Here is a 26,726-nt window from a genome sequence, read left to right as displayed (position 1 = left end):
GAAAATAAAATGCTTGGGACACTGTTGAATGAGGGATAAGGCAAGTGGAGATTATCAGAATGTACCTAACCGAGAGCTACTGTAATCAATCCAATTCTTTCAGTTTTCATCTGACTCTCAGAATGTGATGCACTTGAGACTTTTCATAGTGATAACAGCAATTTATCTATCTCAGTGCAAAGAAAGACATCACCGAGGTGTATCCTGTTGATAGTAGTTCTTGATACAGATAATCCAAGTTCCTTTAAATCTGATTATTTGCTATTTTTTAAATGAAAAGAAGAAAAGAGAACCTAAAAAGCACAGAAAACCCCTTTATTTCTGATGATTGGATTAGACCAAAGTCATGTGCTATGGGAATCTGGGAAAGAAAAAAATGTGGTACTTCAGAAACTAGCCCTTAAACTTTGATTTACAAAGTTTCTTACATCTCTAGATCTTGGATGTCTGCACCAGTGCTGAAAAGTTTTCTTATCAATAGTAACAATGCAGAAACTTCTCACAAGAAAAACACAGTACAAGAAATATCTTTATATGAAACTCTCAAAATTAATTTCCTATGTGAAAAAGTATAGCAATCAGGAAAAAAATAAAATGCTGAAGTTGATAAGCAGCTCTCAAGTTTGATTGACAGCTAAAATAAATTGAATTGAGATGGAGCTGTGCATACATATCCTTATTTTGAAGGGATAGTGTCAGTTTATACTCTTTGAAATTCAAGACTAGGCACAAGAGTTGACACACAAAAGTCTCAGGAGGAAGGATTTGTGGACAAAATCAGCAGAGGGAAATGATTTGCTTTTTCTTGGTATTCCATCACAGCAGCTACTCAAATAGCACAGAGTGTTTCAGAAACTGGGCTAAAATTCAGTGTTTTGTTGAGCTCCAAAATTTTCTTCCATCAACCCTGCTTATTCTTTTGAGAAGAGTTGCAGGAAGTTCGGCAACTTCCTCTCCTGCCTTTTCGTATATTGCCTCTGCTAGTGATTGCCTGGTACAACTACAACATCATTTAATACTGACAGAATCTTCCTGGAGAAGAAGGCAATTCAATACTCTCCCCACTCACTGACTAGTATACTTATGCTCCAATCTCCTTTTGACTCTATGAACAGTTTTTAGGACCAGGTGTCGATCAGCCATGCCATGTAATATCAGAAAAAACAAGCAAGATCAAACTTAGTAATATTTGCTCAGCAGTCAACTGACATCTCTGAATATCATAGGAAGGAGACCACTGCCTCATACAAGTAGAAGGAAGATGGGTGGAGGGAAATGGCAGACAACAAAACTCTATGTTAGGGTATAACCTAAAAACATCCCAATGGCTGAAAGAAAAGGGCTCCCTGATACCTAATAGAGAATTTCATATGACCTAATCAGTTTAGTGAATGAATTAGAGTCATAAACTATACTGATGTGTGTCCTGTAAGGCATCATTTAAAAAAGTAATAACACATTGATCATTAATATTCTTGTGTGTTGTATGTATGGTAAAAGATCATGGGACCATATGTATCTGAGGGAAATATGAGACTAATATGTGTTTACCAGACAAGACTGGGGAGAGAGTAAACAGGTTCTGAGAAAAGATTAATTGACTCTTCAAGCCAGGTGTCATCCGAGTCAATAGACAATCACATGTCAAGAGACCATTCACTTGCTTTTGAGGGGAAAGGAACAGATCAATTTGCATAATAGCAAACACAAGTGGAGGAAGAAAGCAATACAGGGCTTCCTTCACCACCAGACTCCCACTTTTCTCCCTCGCAACTTGAATGGACTTTATTTTGTGGGGTAACTTTCAAAAGAATCTGTTGAAAAGGTTCACTGGACTATAAGAGAGAGGGACAAAAATCCCAAATTATCTTTCAGCTAAGATGACAAAAGAACCTTGTGGAGAGATCCTGACCAGAGGGATGGTCAGTCATCTTGCTGGAATATGTGTGCGCTGAGAAACTTACCCAATATTTAAATAATAATGTGTTACAGTTACAGCATTAGAAAATATTTTTCACATTTGTTTGTAACCATTTCACTTAAAACCTATGTTGTTATAATTAAATTTACTTATTTTACTTTTATTCTAAAACAACCCAGTGCTGCGTATGATTTGAACTGCTTTTTTACTTCAGTTACACTGATACACTGAGCTTTTTTATTCCTAAATGTTCCAGGAAAGGGCTGGACATTGCAGAGCACAGAGTTTTAAGAAAAATTGGGACTGGGGGCATATTGTGATCATTTCACAAGGCGTAATCATAGCTAATGAAAACCAGTGAGTGACTGTGTTGCTACAGAAGACAAACTGCTGATGTCAGAGGAGAGTTGCATCACATACAGTGAGTGCATACTTGTTGCAAGTAACCTAGGCTATCTGAGGGGAGCTGCAACAACAGAGTTTTTGAAACACTCAGGATTACAGGCAAATGTAAAATCCCTCATTCATCTAGATTTCACCTCCAAACATAACATATGGGTAATGTGTTTGTAACTGCCACCGGGCACACTGAACCTGGTACTTCTAGAGCTTCGTGAAGGAGCCTCTACTAGTTGAGCCACAGATGCTCCTGCAGCAAGCGCCAGAGGTCCCAGGTTCAAATCTGCCCCAGGGCTGTAACAAGTGTGGGCTTGTCTGGGATCTCAGTTGGGTGTCTGATGCTTGGGGTGTGCTTCCTCAGCTAGGGGAAGTATGTAACCCACACACCTAGGTTATATCTAGACTACATCCCTTTTCTCAAAAAAGGGATGTAAATTAGAGACTTCAAAACTGAAAATGAAGCCAGGATTTAAATTTCCCGCACTTCATTTGCAGAATGGCAGCCACAGTTTTTTTGAAATGGGGCTTTTTGATAGAAAAATGGCAGTTTAGACAGGGATCTTTTGAAAATAAAACCCTTTTTCGAAGGATCCTGTAAGCCTCAGGAGTACAGGATCTTTCGAAAAAGGGTTTTATTTTCAAAAGATCCCCATCTAAACTGCCGTTTTTCTATTGAAAAGCCCTGTTTCGAAAAAACCCCACGGCCGCCATTATGCAAATGAAGCGTGGGAAATTTAAATCCTGGCTTCATTTGCTATTTCAAAGTGTCTAATTTACATCCCTTTTTCGAGAAACGGAATGTAGTCTAGACATATCCCTAGGGTAGTTCATTGTCCCATGTAGTGGCACTTAGACCACTTACAGCAAGAGATAAGCACAAGTGAGCTCTGCAGCCCAAGCTGAGAAGCAGCTGACTTTATAGCTCAAGCTGTAGAGGCTACTATACTAAGCTCCAGAGATCCCAGGTTCAAATCCACCTCATAGTTGTTACATATTGTTGCACTGCCACCGGAGCAACCTAAGGAGAAGATCAATACATAGGGGCTATATCTAGGCTGTCCCCTCTTGCACAAAAAATATACAAATGAGGCAAAGCGTGGAATAATGCCATGCCTCATTTGCATGATTAATGAGGTTCTTTTTGCACAAGAGGCTTTTGCGCAAAAAGGAGCCTTCTACACCGTTCCTTTTTGTGCAAAAACCCTCTTGCACAAGAGCCGTTCTTCCTGAAAAAAAGAGGAACAGCTGCTCTTGTGCAATTGCCTATTGCGCAAAAACAGAGCCTCATTAATTATGCAAATGAGGCACAGCAATATTCCACACTTCACCTCATTTGCATAATATTGGCACAATACAGGGGCAGTCTAGACATAGCCAGGAAGTTTCAGTCTTCCACTCAATCCTTCTGCTGCTCTGTGGAAGGAATATGTTACCATAAGGGTTTACTTGCTGCAACATACATTCACCAATGTGGTAGCATAGTTGCACCTATGGGTGTAATAGGGGAGCTTTCAAGGCTCCACCCATTTTCTATCACTTCCTCATCCCTCTGAATGAGAAGGAGATGCATCATCCCTATGGAGCCCCATCCTCTCTCAGGCTATGTCTACACTGCAGAGCTTTCCCCAGATACCTCCAGTATCTAGGAAAAGCTCTGCCACATCCAAGGAATGCGTCCACTTTTTCGAAACAGTTTCCAAAAAAGCAGACATGTTCTTTCAGCATCCCTGTATTCCTCTCTGAGAGGAATAAGGGATGTTCCAAAAGAGGAGTGTTTTTCTGAAATTTGGCCCCGTGTAGACAGGCCAAATTTCAGAAAAGCCTCTTTTGGGGGGAAAAAAAAAGCAGAAAAAGATATGGAAATTGCAGTTCTCAATTTGCATATCTTTTTCTGACTTTTTTTTTTTTTTGGCAGTCTAGACATAGCCTCAGTCACATACTTTGTACATCACATCCTTTTATTCTCCTGCACTTCCATTCAGCCAGGGCCATGATTCAGCCCTGTATAGACCACATACTCATCTAAGTAGTTGAATTGGACATAGAAGTCAGTGAAAAAATATCTTTTTTCTTATTTGTAGCTCTGAACACAATTTAAATGGTTAATGTGTCTACTACACATTGCAAGGTTTCCATGAATTTTCATAAAGATTCTTCTCGCACAATTGGTTTGAATAACTTTGACTTGCATAACAGAGACTAGAAATAATTTTCATCAGGGAGATTTCATAATGTCAAGCAAATGCTATGTGATGCTGCAAATATTCTTTACTTGAGGTCTTGCTGATTCTGTGAAATAGCCTAAACTTCCCAGATGGCAATGGCATCCTTAAGGCTTTGTTATAGGGAAATTACAGCTTATAGGTTCTATTGTTTGTGGCTCCAAAACTGAAAACAGATGGGCATCTGTTCTTGCACCTAAATACAAATTTCTATAAATGTTTCTATTTCATACTGAGATATGCAAATATGCTGTTTTCATGAAATAATATATCACTGTCTTCATATTAGCTGGATTTTTTTTCTGATTACTTATGAAGGTATGAAATGTACTACTTTATGCACAAAACTCTCTCAGAACAAGTTTGCAGTTTTAAAGCAGAGAGAGAAAATTACTCTTACATGTGACAATCTGGGACTTAAATAATGGATCAGTGCCAAAACAGCACTGCTGGTCCAGTTATTGTTTATGGTCTAATACCTTTCGAATGACCAAGGCCAGAAATAATTGCAAGTTATCATTGCAAAGGTATAGTCTGGATTTTCTCCTGACATAAGGAACAACCAAACACTGTACTTTCACTGAGAATTACCTTTATTTTTTATTTCAAGAACAACAAGAAAAAGCCAAAGTCATCTCTCTCCATGGCCACACATAAGAGGCTATGATTAAATAAGTGCTATTTAATACATTTTAACCACTAGCGTGACCCCATTTAAAAACTTTAATACACCTAATATTGACTACAACAAGTTAATATATTTTCAGAATTATTAAACTATGTCTACACATTTAACCCTGTCTACACTTTTAACAACATTAGTTGAAATATATTAATTAACACAGTTTGATAGCTCTGGCCCTGTGGTGCTGTACGAGTCTGCCTGGGTAGAGCGGTTGTTAATGAGATCCATAATGTCTGCATCCATGGGGGCCAGCCCAAATCCATATCTCATGGATGCAGACACTAAGAATGTCATTAACAACTAATCCACCCATACAGACTCCTACAGCACCACAGGAGTAGAGCCACAGTCACAGAAGAGAAGCCCCTCCTTGCTTTGCTTCAAAATACTAAGACAGACTGAAAGAGAGACAGACAGAGAGAGCGCTGATGACACACCGGTCTTCCCCCCTGCTCCCATATCTCCCAAAGGACTGTAGTGAGCAGAGAGGTAATCTCTCCCCTTCCCAAGAGCAAGAAGAGAGAGTTAGAAAAGAGCATAATGAAGTCAGGCTAAGGAGCTGTGATACCCCACTTACAAAACAAACATGGGAGGCCGGGGGGGGGGCTCCTTCCCAACAAAGGGAGCTATAATAAGAGGCATAGAAGCAGTACATGACTCTCAGCTCTTCCCGGGATCTAAAAGCCTGAGAGCAGGGGCTCTATACAGCCTTAAAGGAACAAAGAGGCAGTGAGGATCATAGGGAGTAAAGTGAATAAAGAAGTTCAAGATCAGGTGGCTGAAGCTCCTACTGTTCAGTACCCCCGTAAATCCTATTGCTTTTGTCACTGACCTCATTTAGCCAGCAAAATGAAACGCTAATACTGGAACTTAGGGTAGGAAGTTAAAACCTCTCAAGCCATTGTACTCTGGGGAAGGGCTAGTAGCAAGCGGCGTTCTACGTGGGTGGGAGGATTGGTCTCTGAGTCTTCAATAAAACTAGATAATAACTGACAACACCTGAGGCTTGCAATTCTGTGCCCGGTCCCACACAGGGCAAAACATTCTCATAGTTTGCATCATCCAACAGCAGAGCTGACAAATACAGTAAAGTGAAAAGTCAAAAAATTCAGAATTGCTTTTGTTCTATAGGTTTGTTTTTCTTGAATTTTTTTTTTTTTGGGGGGGGGGGGGAGGGGGGGAAATCTTCACTGCAAAGCCAAACAATTTCAATTCTCCTGCCCGCATCCCTCATTTTTTCATCTGACTCTGCACTTCATAAGAACATAAGAACGGCTGTACTGGGTCAGACCAAAGGCCCATCTAGCCCAGTAGTCTGTCTGCCAACAGTGGCCAACAACAGACTTCTTTTCCCTTCTTTCCTTCCTTTCTCTATTTTGACCCTGAAAAAAGGGCTGGGTTTAAAAAATACCCTGAAAATGGGGGGGGGGAGATCCTTTTCAGATAACATCAAACATGGAGGGGACAAAATTGCTTCTGAAATAAGGCCATTGTTCAATGCATTTCTGATTTGAAAAATTTTACTCAGCTTTACCCTATAGCACTTATGACAAGAAGCAGAAGAAAATAGGTGCATTTTGTTTCCTTATATGGATGTCTGTGGAAGGAAAAGGTCTAAACTACTGAATAAACCCACATCTGCATCTATATTTAGTAACACAATGGACTGTAATACATACCGCCTTCCTCACTTCCTGTTTTGAAACAATAATCACATTTGGTGGATCCCCGACAGCTGTGGCAGCTCCTCCAATGTTCGTGAAGATTACTTCTGCAATCAGGACATGTCTAGGATCAAGATTAAGTACCTCACATAACCTGCGTATATAGAAGAAAATGAAATCAGTTCCTTAACCTCTGATTAAATTATCTCAAACTTTAAATGATTTATAAGACTTAGTGCTTGTGTTGGAAACTCAGAACTGTTGAACAAAGGTTAAAAAGGTTGGCCTTCCATAATTAATTATTTTACAATATACTGCAATGCCTACTGCATTCAAATACATATTTTAAAAACAATGGTAAAGTAGCAAATCACAGTTGAATTATAGCTAAAGTTTCATGAGCTTTTCCATTTTAACAACTCTCCCTTTGTGGCATTTAATGTTCTAACACATGTACCTCTCAGGCTAGAATTTACCAAGTTTAGTCTCTGCCCATTTTTTAAGGTTGAGTAGGAGTATTTCAGCAATTATGTTGTATAAGGAGAATAGAAAATATAATTTCACTAATATTGAAAAAAATATTTTTAACCTTCACTATCAGCAGTACATCTGATTATTGATAATAAACATTTTATAAAGAAATGGCCCACAGTGAGAAGTGTCTCAGAACACTACAATGAGATTATCAAGTTATGGCCCCTTAAAAATCATGTTGTGCATACACAGCACATTGTCCAAGTCTGTTCATGAAAGGCCTTATTCAGGAAAGCACTTTGACTTTAAGCATGTGCTAAGCCATTTTGTGCTTAAACTTAAGCACATGTCTAAGTGCATAACTGAACAGAGGTGGGCTTGCATTTGCTTAAATGCTTTCCCGAATCAAAGTCTTAGGCCCCAGTTCAGCAAAGCAACTTAAATACAGCTTAACAGTAAGCATGTCCTTAAGCCTCATGGGGCATAGCTACACTGCATCTGGATAGGGGTGCCAACTTTCTAATTGCACAAAACCAAAAACTTGTGTCCCGCTCCTGCCCTGCCCTTTTTCTGAGGTCTCACCTCCCTCTCATTCCATCCCCCCTCCCTCTGTCCCATCCCACTCACTCATTTTCACTGAGCTGGGGTGAGGAAGGGGGTGAGGGCTTCAGTTGCAAGTGCGGGCTCGGAGGTGGGGCCAGGGATGGGGGGTTTGGGGTGCAGGAAGGGCTCAAACCTGGGACCAAGAGATTCAGATTGTGGGAAAGAGTTCCCACATTGGGATTGAGGCGCAGAAGGGGGTTTGGAGTGTGGGCTCCAGGAGGGAATTGTGGTACAGAAAGGTCTCAAGGTTAGAGCAGAGGACTGTGATGTGGGAGAGATTTTGGAGTGCAAGCTCTCGGCCATGCTCACTACTGGGCAGCTTTCCACAAGTGGCAACTTGTCCCTCAGTTTCTAAGCAGAGGCATAGTCAGGTGGCTTTATGCACTGCCTCCACTCACAGGTGCCTCCCCTGCAGCTCCCATTCACCACGGGTTCTAGTCAATGGGAGGTCCAGAGCTGGCATTCACAATGGGAGTGGCGCATGGAACCTCCTGCCCATCTTAGTTTAGGAGTCAAAGGATATGTTGCTACTTCTGGGGAGTTAAGTAGAGCCTGGTAGGGAGCCTCTCAGCCACACAAACCAGACTTTCAACAGCCCAATTAGGGGGTGCTGACCAGAGCCACCAAGGTCCTTTCATCCCACTCTCCCTACCTCTAATATCATCAATTCACAGACACTTACCTTCCTTCCTTCCCCCCCTCCCCCCCCCCCCCCCCCCCCCGCATCCTCCTCCTGTTCTGCAATGTGATTTGTCCTTTTCATATCTGTTCATTTTTTTTAATTGTATCCTTTGGTATATATGGTTGTGACTACTTTCTTCCACTATTTTGATCTGAGGAACTGGGTCTGGCCCACGAAAGCTCATCATCTAATAAACCATCTTGTTAGTCTTTAAAGTGCTACATTGTCCTGCATTTTGCTTCAACTACCCCAGACTAACACGGCTACATTTCTATCACTTTTCCAACCAGGCATTCCAGTCAAAACTGGACAGCCGACAATTCTATATCTGGGGAGTGTGATTCCCAGTACAGGTGGACAAAGACACGCCAGTTCAGCTTGAAGTAGTATTCTAGAAATAACCACATAGATTTTGTAGCACTGATGGCATCTCAGGCAAGCCTGAGGGATAGCTCGGTGGTTTGAGCATTGGCTTGCTAAACACACCATTGTGAGCTCAATCCTTGGGGAGCCATTTAGGAATCTGGGGCAAATCTGTCAGGGATTGTACTTAGCTCTGCTATGAAGGCAGGGGACTGGACTCAATGACCTTTCAAGGTCCCTTCCATATATTATTTAAGCCACCCAAGAGTACTGAGACACCATCTGTATTGAATCATCCACACTGTTACTTTCTGCATGCTATCTCAAGTTTTGAGCTACCACAAATCTGTTCACCTGATCTCAAGATCACACCTCCCAAATTTACTGCAGGTTTGCCATTGATTTCAATGTCATTTAACCACATGCATAAGCACACACTTACATGATGGGTTGAACAGAGACGGCCTTAAGCATGTGTTTAAAGTTCTTTGTGTTTAAGCAATTCACAGATTTTAAAACCATTATCATCGTCTAGTCTGACCTCCTTTGTATACAAGCACAGAATTTTAACAGCTGACTATGCCCAAAAGCTAGAGTATCCTTTTTTAGAAAGACTTCCTATCTTGATGCAAAGATTTCAAATGGCCGAAAATGGATCCCATGGGATAATTTGTTGCAAATGCTAAACAAAAAGAGGTAGAGTGATCCGGTTGTTATGCTGATAGCTTGAGACGTTGGAGATTTCTTTTCCTGCTCTGTGTCAGACTTCCCATGTGACCTTTGGCAAGTGACTTAATCTCTGTGTGCCTCTGTTCCCCATCTTTAAAATGGGGACAATAGCACTTCTCTCCCTCAAAATGGTGCAATGAAGATTAAAGATAATGAAGTGCCCAGATACTGTAGTAACATGAGTAATATCAGTGCTGAAGATGGATGGAATTACCCCATGTTAAAAAATTGTGCTTGAGGAATCCCCAGACATCATCCTTTAATCTCCCCACTCCCACCGCAATATTGCACAGGGATTCAACCTAAAGAAATATTGTGCCTGACTGCTGAAATCCACAAGATGCCCTCTAGCTCTGCATATTCTTCCCTGAACCCAAAGAGGCAGAGGAGATCTGCATTTCCCACTTGTACAAACACAATGGCGCTTGTGCCTGATGGAACATAGCTGACAGCAGTACAACAACAGGTGATTGCAAATAGCGTTGAAATTAAATCTATGGTTTCCACCCTAGAGACCACTATGACTGAGATTCAGAATGCATGGGAGGGGATGAACTCAGAACTTCAGAAGTGGAAGATGATTTCAAAGAGAACTACATACAAGTTTTGAAGAAGTGTAGTGACTATCAAGATTATTAAGATCAAGCTAATTGATCTGGACTTTCAATAATGTAACATCAGGATTGGGGTATCCCTGTGAGAATTGAGAAAGGTAAACCCTCTGAACTTGTTCCTAACTGCTAAGTTATTGAATCTGCCAGTAGATTTTGTTTTGCTATAGAATGAGAAGACCAAGCCCTTGCCCCCAAGCCCGCTCCAGAACATTGGCCTAGAACATTGCTTGTGCAGTTCTAGGTGTTAACTTTTAAAGAGATGTTATCCAGAGAACCAGCAATTAAAATACTGCTCTTTCGAGATTATGCCATGATGGGGTTGCAGCAAAAGCAGGTTTTAACCAAATAAAACAACTGGCTATGCAGATAAACTGAAAGTGTTTTTTAAATAACTGGCAATGCTCCATATTAAAAATGGCAAGAAGATAGTACCACTGAATTCCCCTCAGGAGGTAGAAATATATCTGAAAAGAATCTGCAGACTTCTCCATCCCAAGAAGAGACATCTATGCCAAGATCTTATAGAGTTTATGTATTGCTCTCTAAAATCTGATATGGCTGTTTTAGATAATGGGTGCTAATTGATATTGAAATGTTAGCATCTTTTATTAGTTGGTGCTTTCTTATCAATTAAAGTATCAAGGTTCTATTGATATTAGGTGATTACTATAGTTGTCATGTTTGGGCCCCAAAAGCTCTGGATATCCAAAGTTTACCTGATCCAGCTGCCCATCACCATCAAATGTATATTTCTAGACTGTTCAAACAGATTTTTCTCTTTGATTGTTAAGTACTGACATGATTTTCTCTCTCTACTATATTTTCCATTTTGTTTTTTCACTTATTTAATTCCTCTTCTGCCCACCTCCTGTTGCCCTCCCTGGAATGGTGGGAATTTCCTTCCCATTTCTGTAGAACATATACTGGAAAGTGATAACCAAGCCCAGGATTCTATAACTTTGCCTGCTTAGATACGCAAGAATTGTATGCTTCTTGGGAAAATTTGCAATTCCTCATTTTTCTCAAAGTGACTTTATATTAAAAGTGTCTCCTGGAATATAAATCATTTTAACAATCCTATTAAAAGAAAAACTATATATTCAATACCTGGCAATTCAAAGACAATGCTGACTATTGCTGTGCTCCAGAAGACCCATCAGAACTTGAAGAATGTAAACAGATTAAAGATTGGGTAGGCCTTTCAACTTCTAGTTTCTTAAATTCAAAATTGAGGGGGCATCAAAAGTTGCATGTTAAAACTCTAAATACAAAGTAATGAGAGTATGGGTAGATTTACTGTTTTGAAAGCTGAAACTGGGAATTTTATTATCATTTTAGCCAATCTCTATGGGCCAAAGCAGAGTAATCCCAATTTCTTTCCACAAGCTGTTCATACATATAAGTGACAAGGGTCACCATAGCATTACTTTTGCTGAAAACTTTAATACAACTCTAGACACAGTCCTTGATACATCTTCTTCATCTAAATATAAAAAGATGAATATTAATGAGATACTTCATATACACATGGCTGATTTAGGTTTACAAAATGTGAGAGATTATACACAGGATTACTCAGAGTACTTTTTTTCCTACAGTTTATTCAGCATATTTAGGATTGGGTTATTTCTTGGTGTCACTAGACTTGATCAATTCTGTCACTGATTGTGGCATCGGTACTATTGTTATATCCAACCGTGCTCCTACACATATATCTTTTAAGTCCCCACCTCAATCTAAAATGTGGAGAATACATACCTCTCTGCTTTTTGATATATCATCTGTTAACTGTATTCAGCAGGAGTTTGAACTTGAATTTTTAAAAATGCCCCCACTGTTTTATCAGCTGTCAGACCTTGGAAAGCATTGCATAGGCAACTAGTAATTGCTGATAATTGCAGGGGAACAATGGTCCCCCCCACACACACACACACAAACATCGTCACCGCCATAGTCGACTTCCTGGTGACTGTCAAGGCACCTTTCAGCAACACCCTCTTGACCATGGCAACCTGGGCAGTTGCTTACCCTTACGTCCAGCCGTACCAGAGTCAGCCTTAGGGGAAATGGTGTCCTGGGTGAACTTGTTTTTTGGTGTCCTGGCTTCAGTTGTTTCCCCAAGTGCCCACCCCACATTGCCCATGGACTGTGATGCCTCTCCAGAGCCCCAGTTGTCCCTTGTCCCCCACTGCCTTCCCCCAGCCCTTTAATTGCATTGGCACCTGATGCCTCCTGCAGTCCCCCAACTTCCCTAACCCTCACTGCTTATACTGGTGCCCCAATCCTCACTGACTCCCCACTGCCTTCCTCCCCCAGTGTCCCAATTACCCTCTGGCCCTCCACTGCCTCCACACCCACTCCCCTCTTGCTCCTGACCCCTACACTGCTTCCCTCATCACTCCTGGCCCCAGTTGCCTCGTACCCCATTTCCTCAACTGACTCAACAAGCTCCCTTTTGAGCACCTCAGGCAGGTTACCAGACATGTATTCAGCTGATTTTCCCATGCTCCCTCAGACACAGATCTGCACTGCCTACAGTCTCAGTTCCCTGCCCTGGCCACCACCTAGCGGAGCTCAGCTGGAGCACTCACCAGAGGTGCCATTCCCCGGCATGTCCCTTCAGCCATGCTCAGCCTGGCAGAAAACCAGAGGACACGTGACCCTGTGAGACACTCGCCCCCCCCCCCATCCCCTCCAACACACACACACACACACACACACACACACACACACACACACACACACACACACACACACACACACACCATGCTTTAAAATCTTCATCAGAGGCTGTATTATCTCCTATGCCATCTTTAAAACAAATTGGAGACAACAGAGTTTATACTCTTATGAAGGAAATTAAGGCTTTATGTGTAGTTTATGCTTCTTGCCTCCTCCCCAGAGAAACTGCATCAATCTAAATAAACAAACTCCTGTCCCAACTGGCTGAGTTTGTCTGATTCTGTCTAAAGCAAAGCTACTGGGAATCTGTTGAGAAACATGCCAAGCTGTTGCGCACAGACTTAAGCAAGACACAAACAGAAATAAGATTGCTGCTAGTCATGATCATAGTAATAAATTATACACAATACATTCAGCAATTAATCAACAAATTAAACAGCTTTATTCCACACAATTTTTAGATGAAGAGCAAGCCAGCAAAGAGGTCCTTGATAACTTTTTATTGGCTTGTGACTGCCACAGATCTCTGATTTGCAGAAAGAACTTTTAGATTACTCTCTAGACATCAGGGAACTGACTCAGGCTATAAAAGAAATGAAGATTGGAAAGATTCCTGGTACAGATCAGATCTCACCTGAACTTCATAAAAAGTACTCTGAAACTTTTAATGCCTATATTTTTTAATATATTAAATGAGGCTAAGAAAGAACAAACTCTCCTGCCTACTGCAAGAGTAATTGCAATATCAATTATTCCCAAATCTGGGAAAAACCTTTAACTAAGTAATAATCACAGGCCAATTTCATTAATAAATTGTGACACTCCAATTTTAGCTAAAGCTCTTTCTATGCTATTGAACAAAATTGTGACATGTATTATATACATAAATCAGGTACTTTTATAAAAGATATGATTCAGTTAATTTGCACTGAAGAACCCATAGCTGTCAATGCTTCAAATGCCCAAAATAATATTGTTCGCATTGCCTTTGAATATCTTTTGAATCTGTTACCAAAATTTGGATTTGATGAAGAATGTATTGCTTGGATTAATACTTTTATTTTCTAAATTGACTTCTAGGATAATTAACAATGATGATATTTCAGCCCCATTTCCATTTCAGAGACCTACAAAGCAGCCCCCTCTAACATCTTCTGCTTGATTTAGCTCTACAAACTTTGACTCTTGCCATCAAAGTAAATCAACATATTCATGGTATCAGGGTGAGTCAAACTGAGCACAAAATTACTCTCTATCCATACAATGCATTTATAACCAAGCCCATTCTGACTACCAGTTCATTATTAGTAAAGTTGGACTCTTCTCAGGATCTAAAATTAATTAGGATAAAATCAGAAATCTTACGGATTGATAAATAAGTTGACAAAGGCCTTTTCTCAAATTGTGATTTTCAATGCCAATCATTTTACATGAAGTATTTAGGAATACTGATTCCCAAAGATATTTGGGACATCCAGTAATTAAGTTATCAATTTGAAGACATTTAAGCGATAATAAGGTGATAAGTAACAGTCAGTATGGATTTGTCAAGAACAAATCATGTCAAACCAAAACCAACCTAATAGCTTTCTTTGACAGGGTAACAAACCTTGCCCGGGGGGGAGGCGGGGGGGGAAAGAGAGCAGTAGGTGTGGTATCTTTTGGCCTTAGTAAAGCCTTTTGTTACTGTCTCACATGACCTTTCATAAACAAACTAGGGAAATACAACCTAGGTGGAGCTACTATAAGAGGGGTGCACAACTTGTTGGAAAACCATTCCCAGAAAGTAGTTAACAGTGGCTCAGAGTTAAAATTGAAAGGGCACAATAAGTGGGATCTCACAGGGACTAGTTCTGGGTCCCTTAAATATCGTCATCAATTGTTTAATGACATACAGTTTGTGCATAACACCAAGCTGAGAGGAGTTTTAAATGCATTGAAGAATAGGTTAGAACATAAGAATGGCCGTAATGGGTCAGACCAAAGGTCCATCTAGCCCAGTACCCTGTCTGCTGACAGTAGACAATATCAAATGCCCCAGAGGGAGGGAACACAACAGGCAATCATCACATGATCCCTTCTTGTCATCCATTTCCAGACAAACACAAGCTAGAGACATCATTCCTGCCCATCCTGGCTAATAGCCATTGATGGACCTAACCTCCATGAATCTATCTGGCTCTTTTTTGAACCTTGTTAAAGTTCTAGTCTTCACAACATCCTCTGGCAAGAAGTTCTACAGGTTGACTGTGCGCTGAGAGAAGAATAACTTCCTTTTGTTTGTTTTAAATCTGCTGCCTATTAATTTAATGTGGTGACCCTTAGTTCTCATATTGTGGGAACAAGTAAATAACTTTTCTTTATTCACTTTTTCTATACTAGTCATGATTATATAGACCTCTACCATATACCCCTTTAGTTTCCTTTTTTCTAAGATGAAAAGAACAAGTCATTTTAATCTCTCTTCAGATGGGACCCGTTTCAAACCCCTAATCATTTTTGTTGCCCTTTTCTGTACCTTTTCCAAAGGCAATATATCTTTTTTAAAATGAGGCAACCACATCTGTACACAGTATTCAGGATGTAGGCATACCATGGTTTATATAGAAGCAATAAGATATTCTTGGTCTTATTCTCTACCCCTTTTTTAATGATTCCTAACATTCTGTTTTCTTTTTTGACTGTCGCTATACACTGAGGCTGTGTCTACACTGCACCCCTTTTCCGGAAAAGGGATGCAGATTAGACACTTTGGAGTAGCAAAATCCGCGGGGGATTTAAATATCCCCCGTGGTATTTGCATTAACATGGCTGCCGCTTTTTTTCGGCTTGGGGATAAGCCGGAGAAAAGCGGCAGTCTACACGTGATTCTCTGGAAAATAAGCCCTTTTCCGGAGGATCTCTTATTCCTACTTTCAAGCACATGTCACTCCTTGACTTCTGATTCATAACTTTCAAGTAGGAATAAGAGATCCTCCGGAAAAGGGCTTATTTTCCGGAGAATCATGTCTAGACTGGCGCTTTCTCCGACTTATCCTCAAGCCGGAAAAAAGCGGCAGCCATGTTAATGCAAATTCCACGGGGGATATTTAAATCCCCCGCGGATTTTGCTATTCCAAAGTGTCTAATCTACATCCCTTTTCCGGAAAAGGGGTGCAGTGTAGACACAGCCTGAGTGGATGTTTTCAGAGAACTATCCCAAATTACTCCAAAATCTCTCTTTAAAATACAAAACGATCTGGACAAACTGAACAAATGGTCTAAAGTAAGTAAGGTAAAATTCAGTAAAGACAAATGCAAGCTACTCCGCTGAGGAAGGAACAATCATAAAAAAAGGGATATGACTACTTAGGAAGGAGTACAGCAGAAAGGGATGGCTGGGAGGGCGGTAGTAATAATGAACCACAAGCTAAATATAAGTGCACAGTGTATTACTGTTGCAAAAAAAAAAAAAAAAAATCACACCCCAGAAAACCATCATTCTGGCATGTATAACAGGAATGTTGTAAGACATGATAAGTAACTCTTCCCCTCTATTGCACATTGCTTAGGCCTCAACTGGAGTGGTGCATCTAATTCTGTGGCAGCTTTGATCTTCTCTGTAGTGTAGACATACCTTAAGTTAAAACAGACACTATAGCAATGAATATAGTGTGAATTTAAAAGCATAAAAATATTTCAAGATATTACCCATGTATAATGTATCTAAGTCTCCAGAAAAAAATGTAAGGTAAAAAGTTGTATTGTATTATTTGAGCAATAGTATGACATTATGTAATTAAAGACTGCATTGAAATGCAGTTGCACATGTCATTCCTTGACTTCTGATTCATAACTATACAACTTTAATACTCCTTTTTTTTTTCTTGATGGGGTATAGACACACTTAGCAAAAAAATGCTTACTGTAGTCTATAAAAGCAAAGCTGTAAGGCATAGTTAAAATGTCTTACCTGAACTGTAGGCTTAAACCATTACAGTTCACTTACTCAGGATTTTCAATTTCCCATATAAAAAAGCAATTTTGTAGAACATTGCAAATCATAAAGTGTCTTGACATTCAGAATATGTTTTAAACTAAGTTACAGCTAAAGAAGGTTATTTACTGAATTATTTATAAAAACAAATTACCACAAAATGTGACAAGAACTGAACATCATATTTTATGCTTCATTGATAATAGTCTGAATCCTTATTGTCATGGAATCAGTAGATTTTTCTGTTAGCTTTATCTCCATGGTAATGACAGTGCAAAATAGTGCTGTGAAATTATAGATAAATACTAAGGAGAACAACAGGATAAAAAGAATGACCTCTAAAATGACATTTTCAGAAATATACACATATATAATAACTTTATATTTTTAGAATAACTAGTAGAATAGAAATTATTGTGATTTTGCTAGTTTAGAAGTACAAGTGATAGCAATCCAAATGGAACATTTTTTCATATGCTTATATTTCCAGTGTTATAAAACGGTTAGCCCTGGTCTACACTAGGGAATTTTTTCAAAATATCCCCCCTTATTTCAAAATAAAAAGTGGGGTGTCCACACTACCAAACCTATTATTTCAAAATAACAGGCCAGTTATTTAAAAATCTGTACTCTTGCTTTCCTCAGAGAATAAGTTTATTTTGAAATATTTATTTTGAGAGTTATTTCAAATTTATTTATTTCAGAATAATTTCCTACTGTAGACATGCCCTTAGTAAAAAACAGAATAAATGTTACAATAGTATGCATCCAAACAGTGGCTCAGAATGTGTAGATTGAAATTCTAAAAGTCTTCTATTACCAATTACATTTCATTTAATTCAAAAAATTCTGCAACATAATTGAAAAAGCTTGTTTAACCATCTATTTTTACCTACTGTAAGTCATGAAAACACTATTTGAGTAAAAGTGATGTGATCTGTTGAAAATATAATCACACAGCGACAAATGGAGCTTTCATTCACCAGCTGTTTCCCGCCTATAATAAATTCCACTTGCAAAACAGACCTTTCCCACTGTAAATTACATTTTAATGGGCTGCATATCTTCATACAATTCTATACACTTAAATATGATAAGGACTGAACGTGCTATATCATTCAATGCCACATTTAAAACCATCTTTTCCATATCAGGTTTTTTAACGTAACTGGATTTACTAGGTTGTATATAGGTTAAATTCAGGCCAAGGAGTGATTTATCATCACATGGATTAAATGTAATCGCAAATCTCATGCAATTTCCAGAAAGCTACTATAACTTAATTCAGTGTTTTAATAAAAAAATATGATCAACTAATCTAGAAATATGAAATTAATCTGGAGTTGCATCCACTTCATAAACATCAATAAGAATATAATTTGAGTTTTCTAATCCTAAAAGAGTTCTTCAGCTACTGAATAGTTTCCATCATTTGTCATTAATATTAACAGGGATTCATGTTTCTTTAACTCATCCATTAGAAAGCAAAATTGTGCATAAATATTAGTCCATATATGAAAACACAAGGTTTTTGAGTTTTGTTCAAAAATTCCAGCACCCCTATTTGCAAGAGCAATTTGCCTGCACCCCTGAATGAAATGATTGGCAGAATTTCCCATTGCAATTTAACTGTGGGCACAAGTCAAGAGTACTTCCATCTGTACCTACATACAGATTTAACTATCTCTGCAAGTAAGTACTTGAATATTTGTGCTCACAACTGATACATGAAAATAAGGAAGCTGAACTCTTTAAAAATTGCAACTCTAGATACTAATTATGGTCAGAACATTCAGGGTTGTAAGATCAATTCAAACTGCTGAACACAAGATCTAAAATATTATTCTGATACACACCAACTAGCGATGGCTAGCTATAACCAACTAACACCAAAAGCATAAAATAAAATACCTGATGGTTACTGGAGTAAAGAGAAGCATTGTGGTAACATTGTCCAAAAATGCAGAAAGAATTGCAGCAATAAGACACAGAATGATAATCATGGCCCACACTCTGCCTCTAGAGAGTTGGTAAGCCTAATAAAACCAAACAAATAGCAACAACATAAAGGCATGGAACATATCAATTTCATTTTCAGAAATAACCAATGAACAACTTTATAAAAGATGGTGCAACAATGATTGGGGAACATTGGTTATACTAGTCACTTCTTTTCCAAAGATCTCAGTATGCTTTTCAAACAGTAATTAATTTAACAACTCTAGGGAAGTAGGAAAATGTTGCTGCTTTACAGATGAGGAAATAGGTTCAGAGCAATTAAGTGATTTGCTAAAGGTCACACAGGGAATCTTCGGTAGAACTAGGAACAGAATATTAGTTTCCTATTTTCTCTTGCTTTAATTCCAAATCTTGTATTTCTCTGCTTATATTTATATGGAAATTAACTCCCTTGAATATAATCTAAGTAAACAAGTTTTACATTGGAAACTATGTATGGGATGACTGAGTACTGAATTTATTCTCTCAATCCATGGGCTGTGCAGCCTAAACTACACAGAACAACAGCGAGTCTTTGGTTCAACTCCTACATAGAGGTCTGTGGCCATTAATTATATATAAATATAAACTAGTGGTCAGATTCACACCTTCTCTTTGCCCTCATCTGGAGCACTCATCTGGCCACTGATGAGTATGCCTGAAGCCCAGCTCTGTTACACCCAGTCCATGGGAAGTCATTGGAACACTTGGGACTACTCCCATGCTTAAAATTATGCATGTGCTTAAGTACCCTACTGAGTCAGGGTCTTTGGACTTATCAAAATACCATTCCTTGAAAAGCTTCCATACTTAGCTCCTTAAAAATGTATAAATTGACCACTATTCTTTCAAGTATGGTATATGTAAAGTGCCCTTGCAAAAATGCTTTTAAAGATATTGTTTACTCTAATAGGTTTGACTAAGCAACAGTTTTATTAATTCAATAAATATGTAACAGTTGCAGTAATATAAATATAGTATTATAAAAACTATAAATGTGAGATGTCACCACTAACTTACCTTTACTGCACAGTAATCAAAAAATCCAGTTTCTGAAAATATGGCCACTAGAAGCATCTACAGGAAAAGGTAAAGAAACAAGAATAAAATTATTTACAGTGATTTGGTGTGATGCTTTAACAAGGATTCCTATGGCTTTTCCACAATTTTGGTCCTGTTTTTTGAGGGGACATCAACTGAAAATCAGGATGCCATGCAGCAGAAGTCAGGTTTCTATTACTGGCATTTAGGGTAAAATTTACATCTGTGCAGTAGGGGCGAGGCCCTATTTCATGGTTTAAGGGATGCATACACCTTGTGCAAGCCTCTTTACAGAGATGTATTTCAGTTCTAATTACTTGGTAGACGTGTTGCAAGTATCTCTGTCCTTCTCACTAATCAAAAGTGGACATTAGTTTACAATTATTTTCTTCGGCAGTGCTCTGTGGAGTCCAGAAGACATCCAACTCCCTAGGATGATTTAAACATTCCCATATTTCCGGGAGAGTGCCTGGTCCCCCAGTCTTTATAGATGAAGAAAGTCATTAAAATTCATAGGTAGCAGCAGATATAGCTGGCAGTGGATTTTGTCCATTTATGACACCATACCATATTTCAGTCTCAAAAGGATAACAGATTCATATGAGTAGAGTTGGTCATATAACTGATATATTATTATAGTCGAGACAGGTATATGTTTTTGTCCAATTGCACATTCAGACTTATAATAGAAGACTGATTAAGACAAAGGGAAACATTTTCTCTAGTCAAGTATGTTTGAGGAAGGTTTAGTGCAAATAAAATTAACAAGAAGAATGAGAGTGACAACACTCTCAAAAGTTTTCTCTTTCACCAATGGAAGTTAGTCCAATGAAAAGTATTACCCTCCTTGTCCCAGTGATAACACTTGGCATGTATAGAGGCCTTTTTCCTTATAGATCTCAAACATTCTTTCAGAGGGAGGTGTGCTGTCCCTAAAATTGGGCAATTTTTTATGAATAGTTTATTAACCCCAAAATGCAGTTCCAATTGACTCAAAAATATTTGTGACTCTCTCTCTCAAAGTCATAGATTTTTTTATTCAGGGCTGAAGGGGTGGCACCTGATGATCTCCTTATAATTTTTAGCCCAATTGTTATGGCTCTGAGAGACCAAAGTTCAAATTCTCCGAAGCTATAGGGTTATTCTCACTCTCTTTCCCTGGCCAGAGTGACTATTTGTTGCCATTAATAATACAGAGAATAGTCACTGGGCCAGGGAAAGGCAGCAAAACTGATTCTGTAAACTAATGGGACACTTACCTATGAGAAGGGGGATCCGATTTTCAGTCCATGCATATTTAATTATTTTTACAACTAGAACAGCTGAAATAACGTAGGGTACGTCTACACATCAGCATTATTTCAGAATAAAGCCTATGAATAACTAACATTATTTCAAAATAACTAACTACAAGTCTTTATTTCAAAATAATGTCAAGCTGGAAGACTTCTTACTCCAACTCCTGTAACCGTCCTTTCACAAGGAGTAAAAAAAGTTGAAGGAAGGGTGTTCTTCCTTCAACCTCCTGCTGTGTAGACAACACCAAAAGCCGAATTGAGCTATTTCAACTTCAAGTACACAATTAACGTAGATGAGATTGTGTAGCTTAATATTACTTTAGCTCTGCTATGTAGACATACCCCCTCACCCCGTGAGAGAATCCCACATCTGGCTATCCCAGAGCCCAATGGCTAGGATGTTCTCCTGTAATGTGGAATAACCAATTTCAAATCTCTATTCCCATCAGGCAGAGGGGAATTGAACCAGTGCCTCCAACATCCAAGGTGAGCACCCTAAACTCTGGGCTAAAGGATATAAGGATAACACCTCGTCCAGTTCTTTTTCTGATCTAATCACTTAAAACACTCAAAAACATCATTTTCACATTAATTTTGTATCAATTCAATTTTTTTTTCAATTTTTCAGAGCTGCCAGCAAACCAAAAAATGACCTGAAGGGGATCTCTGTATAAGCTCAAAAATTTCTCTCTTTAACCAACAGAAGATGGTCCAATAAAAGAAATTACCTCACATACTCTGACTCAGCAAACCAAAAAATCAGCTAGATATCTAGTTTTAGTTATCATTCCAATTTTATGGGAGTAAGAAACAGATACCAACAATTTCCAAAATAAGAACGTAAGAATGGCTATACTGGGTCAGACCAAAAGTCCATCTACCCCAGTATCCTGTCTGCCTACAGTGGCCAATGCCAGATGACCCAGAGGGAGGGAACACAATGGGTAATCCTCATGAGATCCCTCTCCTGTCATCCATGTCCAGACAAACAAAGGCTAGGGAAAACATTCCTACCCATCCTAGCTAATAGCCGTTAATGGTCCTAACCTCCAAGAATCCAGCTAGCTCTTTTTTGAACCCTGTTAAAGTCCTAGCCTTCACCACATCCTTTGGCAAGGAGTTCCAGATGTTGACAGTGTGCTGAGTGAAGAAAACCTTCCTTCTGTTTGTTTTAAATCTGTTGCCTATTAATTTCATTTGGTGACCCCTAGTTCTTATATTGTGGGAATAAGTAAATAACTTTTACTTATTCACTTTTTCCACACGATAGACCTCTATCATATCCCCCCCTTAGTCTCCTCTTTTCTAAGATGAAAAGTCCAAGTCTTTTTAATTCTTTTCATATGGGACCCATTCCAAATCCCTAATCATTTTTGTTGACCTTTTCTGAACCTTTTCCAATGCCATTATATCTTTTTTGAGATGAGGCAACCACATCAGTATGAAATATTCAACATGTGGGCATACCATGGTTTTATATAGATGCAATAAGATAGTATTGGTCTTGTTCTCTGTCCCTTTTTTAATTATCCCTAACATTCTATTTGCTTTTTTTGACTGCCGCTGCACACTGAAAATGCCTCTTTTTCTTTTAGTTCTTGAGTGCTTTTAGTTTTTAAACATTCTAAATAAACCAAAGAACACCTCTCAGTTAAAAAGATACTAACAAATAAAAAGAAACTGTGAAACATTGACTACAAGTAGTCCAGCACTTTAAAAGCAAATGTTACATTTTAATTACCATTCCAAACAACAGCGCCAGAGTTTCATAATCAATCCACTCCACCACTTTGACCATGCTTGGTCTCTGCAAATCAAACAATACAATTATCAGTTAATTCTCTGGATCACCTAACTAGTGATTAGCTACAGTACTGCAAAATCCACTTAATTGGTGAACTATATAAATTAGCTGTGATAGAAATTAATTAGTTTTTCTGCAGAATATCCAAATGCGGCTCTTTTCTATTATCTCTGAAAACTGCCGATAGCCTGAATGACTTATTATCTAGCACCTACATTTGCTTTTTAGTTTGCTTATTTCTCTCACAAGGAAAAAAACCTGGTTAATAGATTGCACTTTACTTTCTTCTGACAGAAGATGATAATTCAGCTTCACCTGTAGACAAATTGGAGGAAATACAGAAAAGAGTAGTTATGAGGATATAAGGGCTGTTTTATGAGGAAAGATTAAAAGAACTAATAAGTACATATACTTTTTCTGTGTGTCAGTTAAGGAGCAAGGGGAAGATAAAAATATTTGAAAGGTGTAAACATCACCAACGCCACTTATGTGGCCCAAGGCAATGTAACCAGTAGATACATGGGAAACCCAATACAGCTGAACATGATGAAATTGTAAGGAATAAAGGTATTTGTTGACAGACAGAAACAAGGAGCTCTTGTGTACCTTATAACATTACTTTCCCCAAGCTGTGAGTATTGTCATCTTTTGCTATTTTGAGAAAAAAACAGCTTTATGATTTTAAAAGATTTATTACAAATTAAAATAAAGCAAACTTAAAATTAAGTAAACTTCTAACTAAATCTCTTAAATTTTTTACTATATTAATCAAGGCTTATATATCACAACTGTCAAAATCAAAATTACAATTGGAATTGAATAAATCAACAAATTGACAATAATGGAATGGTATCAACAACTGACCATATCGTTGGATGAACACAATTAAGAGTTAAACCATGGAGTTAACGTACCATGTGATCTATTCTTATACAAACTTAAGGTGTCATGGTCTGCTTTTTAATTAAGCACCTGAAGCAGTTACCAGATTTCTTTAAAGTTGCCAGTTACTGAATAATGTTGTCCCTATTTTTCTACAGATAGATCTTTCCACACCTAATAATCTCTCTCTGTTACAAAGTGATCAACAACCCATAATTTACCCTTTGGGGGCAGATACTTTTATAACACAATGGGACATGAAGCAATTAAATCTAGGATTTACTGTAGATTAGAATAAGCATGTGCTATTTCTTTGACATACACACACCTGCATTTTTGTTCATACTTCTGAAACGTTGGAGAAAAAGCAATACAGGTACCAAGCATCTTAGCCAGGGAGATTTGAAATAGGAACAAAACTGAAAATAGTTATTTAGGCCATGTCTATACCACAGACCTCACAGGGGCACCATGGTACCACTGCAGCTGCACCACTGTAAAGTCTTCAGTGTAGCCACTTTGTGCCAATGAGTGGTGGTTGCTGTGTCCGTGGGAAAATGACTCCAGCTGACACTGTAACCTGCACTGGTGCTTTTGTAAATGAAACTTACATCAGTCTGGGAACTGTTTTTCTAAGTGCTAGCATAGACATAGCCTGAGAGAAAAAACATTGAATTTTTTTTTTAGCTTGTTGATCTTTGGAACATCAAAACTGCAGAACAGGGACCATGTGATGTCGCCTCCGATCTCAGTATCTTTTGTTGACTGGTGGGCTTCCTCAGGCACTTGTCTGGTCAGATGTTGTTTTCATGGTTTTCTCCTACCAGGAAGAAAGAGCATCAACAACTCTTCTTAGAGTTGTGATGGCCCAGGAAGGATCACACTTTCTTTGAGGTACCTAGACCTTTAAGGTTGTGAATCTAATGCACTCCATTCAACCTCACCTACCCAGAGCACTTTCAAGCAAATCAGATGTTACAAGCTTCATATCCCAATGATATGGTGCAATCAGAGTTGAGGGATAGGCAGGATGATCTTTCTTTATCTGGGAAGTTCTTACTGGCAATATACATCACTGAACCACTAGAAAAGATCCTTCCAGGAATATAAAAAATATGGGATCAGAAGCAGATGACTTCACAGATGCAGTTATAAGACCCACTCCTCTGTGGAGATGAATATGGCCAAAACTCATCTAATCTTCTGTATATTCTGGATGTGTTTAAGTAACCTAATGGCCTACTATAGTCTCGTGTCACTCATACTTCTAGTCAGACCTTCATTCTCTCAGTATTTTTGAAAATATAAGAGATTACTGGTAAAAAATGGAAAACTATTGGTTTTACATAGCCTGATGGAGAAAAAGGTTATCCCTTAGCTCATCTACAGCTCTACTAATATAAGTCTTACACAAGCTAGAAAAATTAAAAGTTGCAGAACCTAAGAAAATTGAAGGTTAGACTGACTAGGCCTCACCAAGGCCCATTTACTTCACACAGTAGTGGAATAAAGCTGAATAAAGCTGAAAATGGTTGTACACAAGTTCCTGCAAAATCAAAATATCATGCCATTAAGTTGGCCTTCTCTTTTTACCCATCTGGAGCCAAGACTGCATAACTCTTTCATGGCCAATGGCCCCAAGAACAGGAATTCACTAACTACGCAAATACTGTTCTTGCAGCATTTTAAGTCCCATAAAGGCTGCTGCACATGACACCGTTTTCACTAAGGTTTTATGATACAATGCACAGAAATAAACTGAATACTTGAAATGTTGCAACTTACCTCACCAACCACAGCTAGTGCAGCTAAAGCTGCCAAAGAGCCCAACATGGCTGCTAGGGTTCTGTGAACAATCTGTAACAGAAGGCAAAACATTACGAAGACTATTTTAAATCTCAGTTTAGGCCTCATCTACACATAAAAAGTAAGTCAACCTAGCCATCTTGCAATTTTTTCACACCCCCTGATAAACAGAGTTAAGTCAATGTAAACTCTGGTATAGACACCATTAGCTCAACAGAAGAATGATTTAATGAACCCTAGCGACTGCCTTTTGAGGGGACAGCTGTACTACAGAAACAGAAATCCCCTTCTGTCCTTGTAGCATGGGTCTACGTTACAATGGAACAGTTACGGCACCACAGCCATGCTGCTATCACTCTTATAGTGTAGACATAGCCTTATTCTTAAAGCAAATAAAACACCCTTGACTTATTTCTGCTTTTGCAATTTACTACCCCATTCCCCATCCCATTCTCCACTATAGCTGACAGGAGGAGGAAAATTCCATTTCACTGCAATGTTTGAAATTTGTTTTGTAGTGGAACAAAAACATAGCTGACAGTGGGTAGGTGATATTATCCTGGGATGCATGAAATTTAGGTATAAGTCCCTCTTCTGCCTGATTCAGAGCAGAGTTGTTCACCCCAAATCAGAGACTCAATCCTAGGTCAGGCCAGGAATCTAACCATTCAACCATAAAACACAAACACATACATTCATTTTCATCCAAAAATTTTCCAATCAGAAGTTTCACGGAAACAGCTGTGTCCCTATAAACTATTCTAGCTTCAGCAAAACAGCACATTTTGATGAAAACATTCCAACCAACTCTATCTTCCACTCCTTCGCTCTTTGAATGACTCATATACAACAGCTGGCCTGACATCTTCCCCTCTAATTGCCC

General features: G+C 38.7%; 1 protein-coding gene across 4 annotated transcripts in view; it reads right to left on the bottom strand.

Moving 5' to 3' along the window:
* Positions 1–26,726, bottom strand: part of OCA2 (OCA2 melanosomal transmembrane protein) — a 364,555-nt gene that overhangs the window by 180,463 nt on the left and 157,366 nt on the right. For all 4 annotated transcript variants that reach the window (XM_006116097.4, XM_075916334.1, XM_075916327.1 and 1 more), the window contains exons 10-14: positions 25,823–25,894; positions 23,093–23,158; positions 20,033–20,089; positions 18,926–19,050; positions 6,907–7,045 (exon numbers count right to left, since the gene is read on the bottom strand). In XM_006116097.4, coding sequence (XP_006116159.1) covers positions 6,907–7,045; positions 18,926–19,050; positions 20,033–20,089; positions 23,093–23,158; positions 25,823–25,894 — 459 coding nt within the window. The remainder of the gene's footprint in view (positions 1–6,906; positions 7,046–18,925; positions 19,051–20,032; positions 20,090–23,092; positions 23,159–25,822; positions 25,895–26,726) is intronic.

This window comes from Pelodiscus sinensis, chromosome 1, assembly GCF_049634645.1.
Source record: "Pelodiscus sinensis isolate JC-2024 chromosome 1, ASM4963464v1, whole genome shotgun sequence".
NCBI classification, from domain to species: Eukaryota; Metazoa; Chordata; order Testudines; family Trionychidae; genus Pelodiscus; species Pelodiscus sinensis.
Note: the sequence above shows the minus strand (reverse complement) of the source record. Positions and strands in the feature narration are given on the sequence as shown.